The 16,457-nt window shown below is 42.0% G+C and overlaps 1 protein-coding gene across 2 annotated transcripts in view; it reads right to left on the bottom strand.

The window, feature by feature from the left end:
* The window catches only part of HTATIP2 (HIV-1 Tat interactive protein 2), a 216,525-nt gene that overhangs the window by 155,706 nt on the left and 44,362 nt on the right, over positions 1 to 16,457 (bottom strand). For both annotated transcript variants that reach the window (XM_086950426.1, XM_086950425.1), the window contains exons 2-3: positions 13,970 to 14,159; positions 8,182 to 8,289 (exon numbers count right to left, since the gene is read on the bottom strand). In XM_086950426.1, coding sequence (XP_086806552.1) covers positions 8,182 to 8,289; positions 13,970 to 14,159 — 298 coding nt within the window. The remainder of the gene's footprint in view (positions 1 to 8,181; positions 8,290 to 13,969; positions 14,160 to 16,457) is intronic.

Here is a 16,457-nt window from a genome sequence, read left to right on the forward strand (position 1 = left end):
TATATATTATATTTATGATGGAACAGGGCAAAATGAGAAAGGAAATACCTTTTGATACAGATAATGAATGAAATATATAAATAAAAAATAGTTTTACAAAAATGAAATAAAAAGAAAATGTTTTGAGAAAACGAAATGTAGAATGTACTGTTTTTTGGCTGTCACAAGTGTACTAAATGTAAATGTAAATGTGGGGTATTTGTAAAGCGCACTGTTACTCTAACCGAGTGTCCTGGCGCTGCAGACCTCTGGGGAACCCGTCCTGGTTTTCCCTGTGAGATGATCCCTTTCTGGGTATCTCCAGGGTGAAACCAGGCATCCCCGGCGTCTGTGGGAGGCCGTTGTAGAGATGAGGCAAGCCTAATGCCCAGAGTTACCAAGTGTGTTCCCAGGTTAGAATCGAACCCTGGTCCCGGGCCGTTCTCTGCTTACAGGTCTGCCGCCTCTAACCCGTGAGCCACACCTCTCCACATTTACTTTAAAATGGATTGTGATAAATGTATTCAGTGAAGTGCAATGGTCAATGAGGGAAATTCCATATTCTTGCGTTTACTCATTCCCCTCTTTTCTCTGATCAACATTAATTTTTGAGGGGGTCCCTTTATTTTTGCTAGAATTCCGATATATTTACATTGTGGGCAGGAAGACCCATACAAAAAAAATAGGGAAATAAAGGTATCATTGTGGCTGAATGTGTGCCCTTCTCCTCCAGCCGTCACCCACATAACCAGCCAGGTATGCTGACCGGCTTGGCCTGCTTTCAAACGTGGTACTTTCTGAAGCTTTCAAAGATAGGAAAAATGTGCTTGGTTTCAAAAAAGTGCATTTTCTAAAATAAACTGAACCAAGGCCCCAAAATTAAACTGGCAAAACGAAGATAAAGGCAGGTGTGGCTGCAGGTTTTTCAACTTTTGTTAAAATAACAAATCATTGTTTCGCATATTACCATAACCACGCCATTGAGTTGCAGCAACTTGAAAACGAAAATATAAAAAACCAAAAATAATAGGCAGCGTGTTTTCTAGGCCTGCAGTTTGGCCGGTTTCAAAAAGCAGCCAATGAGGAGCGCGCAGACCCACGCTGCCCCGGCCCTAATCCTGGGCCAGCGGAGGGATAATTTGATTAAAGCGAGACCTGAATTTGTTTGGCTGGAGTTCGGGCTCATCCTCTCCTTAATAGAGTGCTGCCACCTCGGGCGGCTTGATGAAAATTTAAGTGACATAAATACCATGGGACTTCTTTGGGCAGATTAGTCACCGTGCTGACTTCAATGCCGGCCGGGCCGTCAGGCGCTGGCGTCCTTCCTTTCACGGGGCCTGCTAACAAGTGACAGGCGCGCCTTGAAGCCGGGCGCCCACGCTGCCACCGAGACCCCCACACTTAACCCGTCAGCCCGCCTCAATGGGCCCCGTTTGACAAGGTGTCCGCACCTTTTCCCACTGCGCTCCGCGGACAAAGCTAAATATTGTTTGATTGCCTATCAATGGCCTGTTAAGCTGAGGCGATTTGGCAAATCCCGCGCGCTCCCAAGCTGATTAGAAGCATCACTCGCTAAGCCCCGGCGCTGGGCCCGGGTTCAAGATGCGGCAAGGACGGAGAGTCACGAGGCCGCCAGCCTTTAACTAGAAAACCTCCGCCTCGCAGCGTAAATGCCGCTGCGCGCATCCGAGGCGCTGCTGCGTAAATTCAAGGTCACACACCTTCAAAAGCATCCCCCGAACCGAGTTCAGACGCACAGCAAGGCTGAGAACAGACGCGGCAACACATGTAAACGCTTCATCATCATGAGACAGAAGTAATTTCTAGGCGAGATGGATGGGACACACGAATTATATTTTGTGAAATGGACGGGCACATTCAAGCCAAGAAGAACCTGTTACTGATAAATGACTGCTGTCCAGTAAGGCTACTGTAATTCTGTATATTGTAAATAGAGATTTTTGCGTAGCGCCTATCACAGTTTCTAAGCACTGTAAAACCTACGTACAACTAGCAGCATTTGTGTTACCCGTCCTCTAAATTACATTATGGTTTCAGTAGCAACCGGAAAAGAAGGATTCCAATTAACACCAATATGCTGGGGCACACATGTAAACGTAGTAACTGCCTCCACGCGTCTCCGTACGTCCCCGTGGAGACGAGAAAACACACTACTCCGAATGCGCATTAATAAAGGGATGACTGAAGTACGGATGTGAAGCCCCTCCAACATGGCGTAACCCATGCAACTTTTCTGTGCCATTTGCACCTGGGACGCACGCCCGTTTCATTGCAATAGCCTTGACACAGCCGCTCAGCACAGCGGCCCCGGCATGTTCTGCGAGTTGTCAGAAGAGTAGACGATGGCGTCATCGGTAGGGAGGGGTGGTGGTGTAGCTGCATCTTTTCAGCACGTTTCGGTCTAATAAAAACCTGCAGCGCTCCAACCACAGCTACACTGAACTGAGGTGCGCAAATACAGCAATCTTGAAAACACTGTTTGCTACCTCTCACATTATGTTTGCTTTTGATACTTGCACAAGTGCCACCATTGCCTACGTAAGGTTTGTTCTTGTGGCTGAGTGTCTAGCATATTTTGCAGTATATTACCTCTAAACGTACTTTGTTTTCTTTTGTAACCTGCACACTTTTCACTCTTTCCTCCTGTATTGCACTGTTTGCTACCTCATGTATTTTGTTTGCTCACAATTGTCACTTTTACCTCATGTAACTTATCGTCTGCTTTTGTAAATTGTTCCTCTGTAATTTTTCTGTTCCTATTGTGAAGCGCTCTGACACCTTCGGGTAAAGTCTGCGCTATATAAAAACGCATAAATAAAAAATACAATTGTACTTGTAAATTCCAAAACTTTACTCACAGCATCAAGAATAGCAGGATTTTACAATTCCAATTTGTACTTAGAATTGTGGAAAAGAAGGCAATAAGGCACATGTTCCACTGGTGTACATTTAAGGATATATGCTCTGAAAAGAGACGTGAAAAGAGACGTAACAAGAGGCGTTACGTTAGCTTTGAAAAATGAAGTTTTCACCCACAAACTCGAAAGTGTCTGGGCACGGACAAAGTTTGAAAATAGTTTATCACTATGGAAAAAGTGCAACATGACTGCAGCTAAAAGGAAGAGCTAAAACATTTCCTGGGCTCCTGTGTGTGTAGACAAAGTCGTTTCTAAACAGGGAAAAATATATTTCCTGTGGAGGAAAAAATATATAACTTTTTTTTTTTTTTAAACGTGCACATGGCCAAGTGATTGACTAGTGCATATTTTCCAAAGGGTGTATGCATTTCCCCCTGCAGGGAATACTCTTGAAATTTGGTTTTCAAGTCCTACTCATTATTCTTTTTAGTTTTTAGAAAACAGGGGTCACCTATATATCTAATCTACAAGCTACATATATATATACATAGGAAAAATTATGCATTAAATAAAGGTCTATAGCTAGGTTAGGTTCAGAACAACAACAACATTTCTATATCTCTCTCTCAAAGCAGTAACCACTCCTCTAAGAGTATACAAACAATAACAAATCTAGAAAGATATTTGTTTTTATTATTTTTTATCAGTTCAGATAACTTTCACAAGAATTTCTCCATCATTTTGACGTTTAGCTAAGATGAACAGGGAGTCTTAATTCATCATGTGTGGCTAATAAGAATCCTGCTCCAGGGGTCATATTTCAGTGCAATAGACGGTTACCTGATGAAGGCACGAATGCCGAAATGCGTATAGTTTACATCTGCCGCACTGCCTCCATCATCTCTACGTCTATCGTATTTACTTATCGAACCAATTCATTTATGTAGATTTTTGTCAAATGTATCATGTGAAATCAATGAACTCGTTTTTAAAAAGACAATTTTTCATGAAACAAAAGCAAATCGGACTATGAACTGATAAAAAATAAAAACAAATATATCTTTCTAGATTGGTTATTGTTTGTATACTCTTTAGAGGAGTGGTTACTGCTTTGAGAGAGATATAGAAATGTTGTTCTAAACCTAACCTAGCTATAGACCATTATTTAATGCATTATTCTTTTTAGGCCTGGCCTATATACTGTTTCAGACTTGTTTCCCTCCTAATGTACTGCAAAGAATGATAGATTACATATATGCATCGAGGGGTTTTTGGCCAGTCTGCTACATCCATTGTATATGTTCAGGGCTTTAAATGGGATGAAAAAACTGGGGGGAGGGTCAAAGGGGCGTGGTCAATGTAATTAGGGGCGTGGCTTAAAACACAAGCTAAAAATCTGTGTTTAGCAGTGTGTAGCCCGACATGTATTTTGCTGTTCCGGTCATTGCGTCCATCAATATGATACAAGTCACATCATATCTACAAGTCAGGACTACTGGGTTTGTCAATGGTTGCTAGTTGCATAAGATAAATAAGCAGCAACAATGGCCTGTATATAATTTTGAAAAAACTTCCACTTAAAGCCCTGGTGACACCACGACAATCTTGCTGCTCCTGAGTTTCAAAAAGAGAAGGGAAATCCAGAGAGAAATGACTAAATGATTTCCCTTCCTCTACAACGCTGACCTCGCGCACACCAATGTGCCTGCTGTCACTGCAGTCCTGGAAAGAAAAAAAAACGGACCGCAAGTGACAGGGCACAAAACAGAGCCTGATAGAGACCAGTTTCGAGGCCCCCTTTAAAAAACTGCCGGTGCTCAGACCCGTTAAGATCCAACCCACTTAAAACCCTAGGTATATTAAACTGTCAAGTTACATTTGGTTATCCCCACCAACGCATGGAGCCGTGGGTCCGCCCAATTCAGCCATTGACTCTCTTGCATTGAGTGACAGCATTGTGAGTGATCACATATCCACCTAAGAAGTACACTTTAACCTCTACATGGAGTCGCTGTGGAGCTTCTCGGTGCTCTATTTACAAATAACAGCATCAAGATGACACAATATGAAGATGACACAATATGCAGATGACACACAACTACTCTACTCTACAGTTTGCTCTTTTTCAAAGACAAAATTCCTCAAAAACACTGCCGGCACGTCATCCAGCACATCTCATCTAGAACCTATAGTAATATAAGCACATCACCTGGATAAAACTCCATTGGCTCCCCTGACTAGCTTGCACCATATTAAATAAACAGCTGCATCATTTACGAAGACCAGCATCTCCGCTAATCTTCCAGACAAGGTAACTGTCTCTGGTGGTTCTCGACAAACTCGCAGCATGGATACGATAGACTGCAGACTAAAAGGTTTAGACAAAAAAAAAGAAAAAGGTAGAAGTCCTTTTTAGTCTCTGCTACATCCCTGTATCACTCAGGACTGCCCCAAAGCAGTAACCATGCACGTAACCCACGTAACCCAGCGACTTCTCGCTGGGTTACGTGCTTGTCTTTGGCACTGTACAGTGCTCCACTGCCTTTTGTATAGGTTTGAGCTACAGAAATAGTGCATACATAGAGTGACCAGCTAGTGGGCCAATATTTTAGTATGCCAATGCTGTTTTCTTCCAATTCTTTATCCTTTTTTGTTAGGTCTTGCCTACGCAGAGCACATGCTCTGCTTAGGAGGACCTTTAGCCGTCGCTCTGCTCTTTCTGGAAGCACATATTCGTTCTGGTGCCAGCATCCACCTTGCGAGAGTGAGCAGGAGTGTGCCACAAGCACAAGTGTTTGCTTCCAGAAAGAGAGGACTGCGCCCGCACGTACGTACCACTGCTGGACTTGTTTTAAACAGCCCTTCTTCTCTGTCTCTCCCCTCCTGCTTCTCTCGGCTGCTCACTTTTTGCTGCCCTCTCTTCTCTCGTTCCCTTTATTTCTTTGCCATTACTTATCTAAGTTCCATGGGTCTCGTTCCCCTCCCTTACTTTTTTTCTTTGTTTTTAATTTTCTTTTCTCACTTTAATTACAATTTATGTTCACCTTTTTACATCACTATTTCCCTCTCTGTGATTCCGATGTCAGTCTTCAGTTCTCTGTCTCTCTCTTCTTCCTGTCTCTTTTTTCAGCTTCTCTTTCTCGTTTTTTTTGCCATTCAAGCTTCTCTCCGGGTCCCTTTTTTCTGACTCTTCTTTTTCCTTTGTCGTTAGGGTCCCATTCTTTTTTTTAGGCACTTGTCTTTGTCACGCTCTACTTTTCATCTATTCCTTCTTATCACTTTCTTTTCTATCTTTCTTCTATTTCTCCTCTCCTTTCCCTTGATTCTTTCTCTCTATTTCAGAATTGTTAACTTCCCGCCTCTTTAGCCCTTTTCTCCCATAGTGTTTCACCTATTTTAATTCCACTCTTGCCTGTTCTCTGTGTGGAACATATGCCATCTACTTTTCCACAGCTTTTTCTCGGGTGTCTCTGCTTTCAGCGACCGCCCTCCCTTCATCCTATTCTACAATGTTCACTGACCCCTCCTCCTTCCTTAGCAGCTCGTGCCTGGAGAGAATGAATCACACCTGGCAGGGACTGCTCCACCACAGCTGAGGCGGAGTAGCGGTCCAAGTCCCCGAAGAGAGCTGACAAGGGGACCCAGGACCCGAAGACCTGTGAGAGGACGGTCGTTAACATTTGAAATGAGTCTCAGCACACCAGCCACGCGCACTCAAACAAAAAGAAACCCGCACACCCGCCCGCTAGATCCTTTGCTCAGGTTCTCCACAATTAACCCGTACTTTATGGAACGTGTGCTTCACTTGACATCAGCAGAGTTCTTCGTTTATTCAGATTTTATCTGCAGTAAAGCACAAGCATAACAGGGAATTTACGGACATTAGGTAAAGTATTTACTCCCTTCTCATTTCAACGGTAGGACCATAAAGCGGAGCCCAAGCCTACTTTCTTGAACAATTATACATCGACGGACCAAAAGTGCTTAGAAAAAAGCACATCACGGAAACCTATTTGCTCTTTGTAAAGCAGTCTGGCAGCCAAGGAGGTGCTCGCCCAAGCTCTGCCCCCTACCGGTACCCTGCAACAAGAACTGGCAAATCAACGTGTGTGGCATGCACTGTGTGAACTGCTCTATGGAGCGTTACCCAGGGAACACCGCCTTCAGCACAAGGGATTTGGGGTGCGTTAGGATGTAGCTTACTCTCAAAATATGGTCCAAGTCTAAAATTAAAGAACCTCAAGTTACTTAGCGCAATATCGCGGAATGTAGTTATCTTGGAACAAGTTGAAAGACTTAGGACACCAATTTTAGTGTCATCGTGGGGCCACCAACATCCAACAAGCAATGGCATAGCCAATAGGTCTCGCCTTTGGGATATTACAAGTGTTTAGCTATGCAGCTGTTGATGTTGCACCAAGGATCTTGTGCTGCATAATTAAATACTTATAAGGCCCCAAAGGCGAGACCTATTGGCTATGCCAGTGCTTGATTTTTTAGTGTCCTCAGGTTATAGTAACTCGAAGCCAATGGTATCCTTTAGTGTAAATAAGAATCACATTTTTCTGTGATGTGTGTTAAAACTGAAAATGGTTTCTATACCGGTTGTTAAATATACCTCCCTGCAAGGCAGTACCTGTAGTGTTCTATGAAAACTATATACAAAAGTTATTTTTTGAAAGCATATGGCCACCATGTTTAGGTGGTAAGAAGGTCTTTTTTTTCTTCTTTTTGTGTTTTTGTGGCAAATGGCTGCAAAAAAATGTAAACACTGTACCAGAGCAGCAATAAGAGACATATTCACTTTGCCAATTTTTGTTTTCTTTTTGTGTTTTTGTGGCAAATGGCTGCAAAAAATGTAAACACTGTACCAGCGCAGCAATAAGAGACATATTCACTTTACCAACTTTTGTTCAAGTTTGTGTATGTTGTACATTTAGAACTTTTTCTCGTGCAGATTAAAAATTCTTACCAGGTATACCTTGAAGGATTGATGCCGTGATGACAGCCTTAAAGGAGAACTGCAGTCATTATTTTAGTTGCAGTTTACCCCTTCCTGCTAAGATCACCAGGGTTATTTCTATGGAGATTCATTGACAGTCACCCATTCCTTGCATTTTTGTCCCTAGAAAATATCTGACATGCCTTTATTCGCATTCACTAAAATTTGCTGCCACATTAATACAAGCTATTGATCTCATTTTTCCGAGAAGATGTGCACAGTTATCAAAAAGTCCCTTAGCTCCTTATTATTGTATAAAATGTAAATAAGTGTCAGATAATGTCTGGTAATATATGATTTGCAAGAATATTTTCCACTTGCCTCTCCAGCTTTAGCTTTTGTGGTTCCCAAACAACAGAATCCAACATCGTGATCTTGAAACACGGAGGAATATTCATTCAGCTTTTCGAAGTCTACCACCTCTTGAACCTGACGGCACAAAACAGTGTGAATGAGTGTTCATTACTGTGAAAAATGTACTGGAGAAGTACTTTAGGAGTCAGATACTGGTGCAAAAACTGGGCATAGTAAACCCTGATTACGCTGTGTTACTGGCAAGTCAATTACATTCAAAAGCTTTCTTCGGCACAAAGCCATACAAGAATAAATATCACACAAACAAGATTTGAAAAGGAATAAAACATTAAAGTGGAATCTCAAGCCATTCAAAATACAATTATCAAATCCCATCAGCAATACAGAATAAATAAATGCAGCATTAATCATTAATAGAGTTCACAGTCTTCCTGATTTTGAGTGCTTGATGAACATAACCTAATACTGATGCACAACAAAATTCAGACTAACAGTTGGAGGCGGATCAGACAGACAGAAAAAGAGCTAAAACAAAAACAGCGCAATAATGGACATAAAAAAAATAATGTGTGCCTGATTTACCGTTGAGTGTCAAATATGGGGAATTAAGAGCACAAATGATTTTTACACCTCGATTGGAATTGGTTCCTTTTTACCCTTGCTTATACCACCAGATTCAAGGGAACATCAGTTGTTACTTTGCAGGTTTCTACTTCGGCAGTCATTACCTTAAGGTAGTTCTATTGTGATGTTATGTTATACATATTTGTATGGCACCCACATCACTTAAGAGGATCTCCTGGTGCCTCAAGAGGGAGGAGCAGGCCAGCTGGTGCCCATTACAAAAGCCAGACTTTCAGTTTCTTGCAAAATCCAAAGACTGAGCTGGTGACACTAATGTACAGTGGAAGTTTGTTTCAGGCTTTAAAAGCCAGGTACGAGAAAGCGCACTCGCCGGGTCTGGCTCTTCGGTTGTGGGGGGAAGTGGATGAGAAGGAGGCTGGAGGTTGCTGGTTGGGATGTACAAGCTGATGCATTGTTCAGGTAAGCGGGGCCTACTAGATTGTGCAAGGTTTTGAATGTTTGTATGAGGAGACTGAAGAGTGTGCGTTTCTGAACTGGCAGCTCATTGAGGTTTTTGAGAGGAGTAGACATGTGGGTGCAGGGTGGAAGTTTAAGTGCAAATCTGGTGCAGCGTTTTTGATGACCTGCAGTAGCTTGGTGGGAGGAGTGGTGATGCAGATGCAGTGCATTTCTGTGTTCCAGCTTACTAGTCAGGAGGGCTTGTGCGAGAGTTCTTCAGGTGTTGGGCGGTAGCCATCTGGACATTTTTCTAAGGTGCTTGAGGGTGAGAAAGCAGGAGTGGGCAACTGTGTGAATCTGGCTGGTTATTGAGAGTGGATTATCTACCACTATCCATGGGTTCCCGGTTTGGTTTGGTATCCGTCCTAGTTCAGATGGCCACCAGCCTGAGGTCCAGGTCCTCTGTCTTGTCAGAGTTGAGCTTCACACAGTTAGTCCTCATCCAGTTGGAGTCTTCGGAAATGCAGGCGGAAACTTCATTCGGGTGTTGCCGATGGAGCGATTGAGCTCAACTACATGGATTTGCAGGCATGCAAAATGATGCTGAGCCCGTGGGCTCGGATGATGTTGGTAGCACTCTCACGTACACACTGAAAAGTGTTGGGCTGAGTGAGGATCCCTGGGGTAATCAACAATCAGCTTTGGAAGGGGACAGGAAGACCAACTAGGTGCGTCCAGTGAGGAAGGACTCCTTTGGTAAAGATTAAGTGTGGGCAAGGGTCTGATGGAGCTTCCGTGTGGATGGAGCACATGGTGGAGGGGTTTTCTCTGGAGGCTATGGTGGACAAGCAGGTCACGACAGTGTCCAAGGTTTCAATCTGGGTGGGTTGCAGAGCGGCGAGGGTTGGTGAGGTCCAATTCGTGGAACAAAGCAAGGTACGAGAAAGTGCTAATATTGTCACTGAAGTAGTTGGATGGCTGGGTGCAGAGATCTTGTGATTGGAGGGGTGGGGCGACTGGCAGCTGGGGAGGTGAAGTCCTCACTATGGCGAAGATGTAATTGACATTGTTGGAGCTGTTCTCAGCTCGTTCAGACAGGGCCTAGCGGTTGTGATCAGTTTTACATTGCGATATATAACATCAAGAGTACTTTACTTCCCATGCCAAGTAGTATCGCTACTAACCCTATACAAATTAGTGTATGAAAATACATATGTATACAACTGAATATTTAAAAGTAAATCTATAAATGTATATTTTTTATTCTTAAAATTAAATTTATAAATGTAATTTGTCAGAAAATTAATATATAAAATACTGAATATTATATTAATGTTGAAATAAAATAGCATCTTCTTTTTAATAACTTTGAAGTCATTTAGAAAAGATCACTGATATTGTTAATTTAAAAGTGTGGGAGCGTGGCCAGACAATTTGAAGTGCTGCTGTTCGAATCTCCAGCTCTGATTAGCCTTCCCATTGAAGGCTCTTAGGTCAGGGCAGGGGAAAGACGCAACAAAGTGAAGCATTTTCAATATTTGCAAAAATAAGTGCTTCTTTCTGCTTCTACTGCTGCACACCCTAAAGTGATAGCACAGTTGCTTTGTCAACAATCATTGGGCAATCTGTGGGTGTTTGAATTTCAGTGATGGCTCAACAACCTGAGTTTGTAGGCACAGTCAAGCACCTACCAGGTATCCAAGGGCCAGCCACTTGACTAGTAGGACTGCTGGTTATTCAAAGATGGGTTGTCAGTAGACACATGGGGATGTGGGTCCAGTCTCACAATGTGTGCTGCTCAGTGGCAGAGAAGATCAGATATTTTGTAAAAAAGATCCTGCCAGGGTTCACATGTATCAGTCCTGGTACTTGGGGACACTTCTCTTGTTGTGCGCTCAAGGCAGGTGGTCTGTGGTTACACCATGGGGTTGGTCAAGTATAGCTGTAGGTACAGCGCAGCAGCGTCCTATAACTTTATGGGCTCTACCTGGAGACAAAATGACAAAGCGCACATTGAATGGACACGGATGAAAACTCACTCTGGCATTCCTTTAAAAAAAAATAATCTAAAAAGCATTGCTGTCAGTAGCCCACAGACCACTCCATGGATACTTCTGGGAACAGAGCCACTTCTTTGTAGTATGTCCAGGAAGTCAGCAACTTTCTTCAAATACATATAGAGGCTTGTGGCAAACTTCACAGAATTATTAAGAAAGGTGGACACTTCCCAGACGTGCTTCCGGGAAGCTTGTCATTTCAATGTAGTAGGTTTAGGAAATCTGTCACATCACGGAAGAAGCTGCATGCAGTGGCACCCTTCTAGTTTCATAACGTGAGCCAGAAGCGCTTTGAGGAAGTGGGACACTAGCTAGAAGAACCCACGGACTCTTTCAGAAAGACAGGCAGTGAAATGTGATCATTACGGAGGTACACACAGAATACCTTGCGAAGACTCCTTATGGCAACTGCTGCTGCTATAGTTAGAATCATCTGTGACTGAATATCTTGCTTACTCCTCAGCTTCTGTTTAAAAGCCATGTCCTGTGCTCTGGGCATGCGGCACATGGCAGTCTATGCACAAAATGTTTCAGAGGCACAATGGCTGGGTGTCGGATATGGCTGAAGAACACGCCAAGTGCCCAGAGCAGTCTACACATGCGCTCAAAGCACTGGGGCAGAAACAGTGCATCTTTTCTGGGTAAGTGAGGGGCAAAAGTAAAATATTTTAAAAAGCAAAACACTTTTCCGAAAAACCTTTATGGGAATTTATGTTTATTTATTTAAATGATAAAAACAGGTTTAAAATAAATACGCATTTCCCTAAGAGACTTACAATCCAAATCTTAAACAAATCTGTGAAATGTGCCAGGCCCTGAACCCAGAAAGTAGTGGATTCACTTTTGGGGTGTATCGATGTGACCTGTCCTCCGTTGCTGAACAGGAGTCTTATATGGTGAAGGACTGACTTCAGATTGTTTGCAGAGAAGCTGGAGCCACAACCAACTCGGACAATCAAAACCTTGGATGTTCACTTTCTCCCTATAGACAGTGGTTTCTGATAGAGCGGTCACAGAGCAACAGTAGACAAATCGTGACTTGCAAGCAGTCATAAATACATTGGACAGAGACAGGCTAATATGGTCCAGTAGAGGGGTGTTCAATGTAAGACGAAGAAGGAATGATCCAAATGAATTGTGTCTATATTTGGGCTAAAGTACCCCCTACCGTTAATTACAAGGATATTGCAAGTCACCAAAGAGTTCAGAGATCATATAGAGGAAATGAAGCAGAAGGTAGAGTTCCTTTATAAGTTAATGGTACCCCGAGCTGACTTGTAGTATCCTCATTATGTACATCAGTGGGTAGTTTAGTTCTTCTAATACATGGTCCCCACCACTACCCTTCCCACAAAACAACTTAAATCCTTGGTGTGGTGCTTATTGATATGGAATGAAAAAGTTTGCATGTTTGCAAACATGAACATTTTTCGGTAAAATCTCTAGTAAAAAATTAAACACACCAAAAAGCATTAAGATATTTATTGTAAAATGATATTAAACCATTTTGATACAAGTCAGTTTTAAAAAAATGCTGCACCTCAGAATGTGTACAAATATGCATAGAGAGTCAAATGTTCCTGTCATTTCCTAAAGATGTTGCCCTAAATATCTCCTTCTGCCTGGTACTGATCATGTAAAAAAATAGAGCACAAAAAAGAAAAGCCACGTGTCGTTTTTATTTTTTAAACTGCACCTTTAATTATGCTCAGTGAATTGATCTTTTCTCCTGGGCTGCTGGTTCTGGCAGTAGACCCTTTGAGATCAAACCTCAACTATAATAAGTCATTACAGCTGAGCAGCAATGTCATTTCTTTGTTACAAGCGACTAGGTGCCTCACAAGTATTCTGTAATGAGGAGGATTAGAGACTGGCTTTTATAAAAGGATCGCAGGATCTGATTATATAACACATAGTTAATTTACATGTAATGTTCTAGGTATCCCAGCTTTAATCCAACCTAATTTAAAGGATTACCCGTCACAAATGAGTGTCTTTTTCCTCTTCAGCTGCTTTAGAATGGAGGTGAAGAAAAGGAAATCTGCCATCACCTGCTCATGCTCGCTCTTCTGCTAGTGAGGAGATTTGAGTTATGCTACCAACTCAGTGGCCTCCACTGGAGGGCTACCTCTAAATTTTACTGGAACTGGTTTATGAAATAAAATCTATAGAAACGAGGACCCTTCAGGAAGCATTTAAGATATTCATAAAGGAGAATCAACAAGGGATAGTTAAATTATATTTGACCGTAAGATTTTAAAGATCGGTTCATATAACTTTTAAATGACTCAGATATTCTTTCAACTTTATACCATATATGTAAATCAGTAAGTATGTAAGCTGTAATAAATAACCTTATTTCTTTCTGATAAAGCTGAAGGTAAAACAGAACTGTGTACCTTGCTCAATAGACCTGTGAGCTCTGCCAGCATTTCTCACTTGAGCTGTAGAATTTGCAATTATTGTTTGCTACGTTATTCTTTGTGACCCTTGGAGGAGCCAAGTTTGCACTGGGGTTGCTGAAATACAGTCCAAGTCTTGGCAGGCCACAGTGCTTTTGTGAAAAACAACAGCAACAGTTAAGTAAACGTACTGCATTTACCAGAATGCAATGGGGTGAACTGTGCTAGGATAAGAGGCAGTGTGATCCCTCCCCCCTTGTGTCATACAGATTGTTCGTTAAAGAAATGTACCACAAATAATTATTATCTTACCACATCTTTATAAGAATCATCTTCAAAGTCAAGTTTCCTCCGTCCGATTGTGGTAACTTTGGAAAATATATTCCCTTTCACAATCTCTTTCAGCAATTCTTTGCCAGTTTCTCCGGACGCACCAAGGATGAAACAGGTCTTAATTTGTTTTCTGTAGTCTTCACGCAGTTGTTCTATGTTTTCCACCATTCTACATAGGAAAGAAAACAAAAACAGATTTCAGAAAAGGTGTACAACAATATTATTAAATGGCCACCTTCCCCCATGAACAAATAAAATGTTATGCCACTGCGCTGTAAAAATCAGGTTTACAGTTACCCTAACAGAATTCACTAATATTCTATACCTCATAATTGTTTTGAGCTTGCGTGCAGGTTGGATATAGATTTCAGCACCAGATATTTTAATGCACTAAGAAGTTGTATGACTTTTGCGACCATTTTGATTTGTGTCAGCACTTCTGGTGACATTTTGGACCTCGGAATCATATCCGGACCACAATAATGGCTTGGAAAAGGAGCCAGTGCAGAGCCACAGTGATCATCAATGTATCCTTGACTGTCTGATGCTTTCTCAGTATCTTGCTAAACTCATTCAATTTTTGGTGCTCTGGTATTCTAATTTATCTCTTACAGCGAACCAGTAAGTGCAGTATTGCAAGCTCATTTATGGCCCTTCACCTTTATAATGTTGGAAAGCCCTTGCCAATAGACTTTCAAACAGTTGATAGAGTATACACTAATGAATCAAAGTCACTATCTAACAAGATATGTGAGGGAGTGCCTTTCTTGGCAAACCCACTCAGCAAACAGGCTTGTGGCCAATGCTACCAAAAGACAAGATAAGGCAGCAGCCTTAGAGCACCACCTAAAGGTAATACTACATTAGAATATATCGGGAGGGCGTCATCCATTAATATACTATTTTGACTAGGGATCAGAACATCCTTGCACCATTTCTGAACAGTCTGACGCAATGCCAGAGGACTAAAATGAGACCTTCATATATACCAGTTCACACTATTGATGATGACCAACCTTGCAATTCTCTTCCCTAGACCATCTCTGGCACAGATAAGTGTTCACAGAAGGCTGCACCACACACTGAACAATAAATAGACACTATAAGTAGCAAGCTGGACAGTGTAAAAGCAAAGAGGATTTAATAAACAGCGTTTAAACAGGAAGTGAAAACAACACACCTAAGCAGGCCTCCCCAGGCTTGAAAGCAAGAAATGCAAGAAGGAAAAACGAAAAAAACGAAACAATTCCTATCCCCAAAACTGGTCCGGGTCAGCTCTTTCTCAGGGTTTGGCTTCAAACTGTCTAAGGTGAAAAGGCAAGGGCGACCTGGTGTTAGGTTCCTTTGTGTGCACTGCATGCAGAGCTCTTTGAAATGTAATCGATGAATGGTGCAACTCCTCCCAAGCTATCCAGTCATGAAGAATCACTCCCCTAACTGCTAGTCCTTTGTACACATGTCTGGTAGCAATCCACTAAACACCACAGAAGAGCCACTCACAGCCATGTGATCCTGAATACAGGTAGAAAAGAACGTTTGGTTTAGGCAGAGAAATGCCAACTTTCTAAAAGAGAAGCAAAAAACTAGGACAAACAGTCTTAGACAGAACGTGCACTACCTAATGCACTCAACTGAGTGTTTAACAAATGTGAATCCAAATATACATTATTTCAAATAATATGCAGGTCTATCGCTGTATAGTCTTTTCAAATCTGGTCAAGAAACATCATGACGTCATCAAATGCTTTCTTCATACTTCTTATTTATTCAAGAGAACGGTTTCAAAAAAAGTTCATGGTTATCCAAAACTCAAATGAACAATTCAGGCGTGGATTACATCACTCCCAATGCATTTCGGGTGTAAAACTTCACCCTTCGTTAGGGGAACTCTACAAATACATCATATGTACATAAATGGTTTATACAATGATATTATAATGCTTGTTCAGCATGGCTGGCCTTTACAATCCAGTGAGGTCTATGTGACTACATTTCAATGAGGTGCAGAGCTCTGTGCTACTTAGATTGCCATCTCAAATGTATAACTGGAGAGATTGAGACATGAAAAGGTAGTTGAAACGCTAGGACAGACGTCGTGGATCAGTGAGAGAAAAGCCAACAGCATAAGAACACAAAAGACACACTGTGAACTTAGTCGTTTGAGTCCAGTGGCGTCTAGGTACAATAGCATGTTTTAATGTTTCTGCAGGAGAGCCAAGCAGCTCTGCATGTTAGAGCACACATAGTGATAAGTTTCACATCATGGCTCAGTCACCAGCTGGATGGTTGCCTTATATTTGGGTTTCACTTCAGCATGGACACAGGTGTCTTGTGTTCTTATGCTGTTGGCTTTTCACTCACTGATCCACGACGTCTGTCCTAGCGTTTCAACTACCTTTTCATGTCTCAATCTCTCCAGTTATACATTTGAGGTGGCAATCTAAGTAGTACAGAGCTCTGCACCTCA

This window comes from Lissotriton vulgaris, unplaced genomic scaffold, assembly GCF_964263255.1.
Source record: "Lissotriton vulgaris unplaced genomic scaffold, aLisVul1.2 SCAFFOLD_411, whole genome shotgun sequence".
NCBI classification, from domain to species: Eukaryota; Metazoa; Chordata; class Amphibia; order Caudata; family Salamandridae; genus Lissotriton; species Lissotriton vulgaris.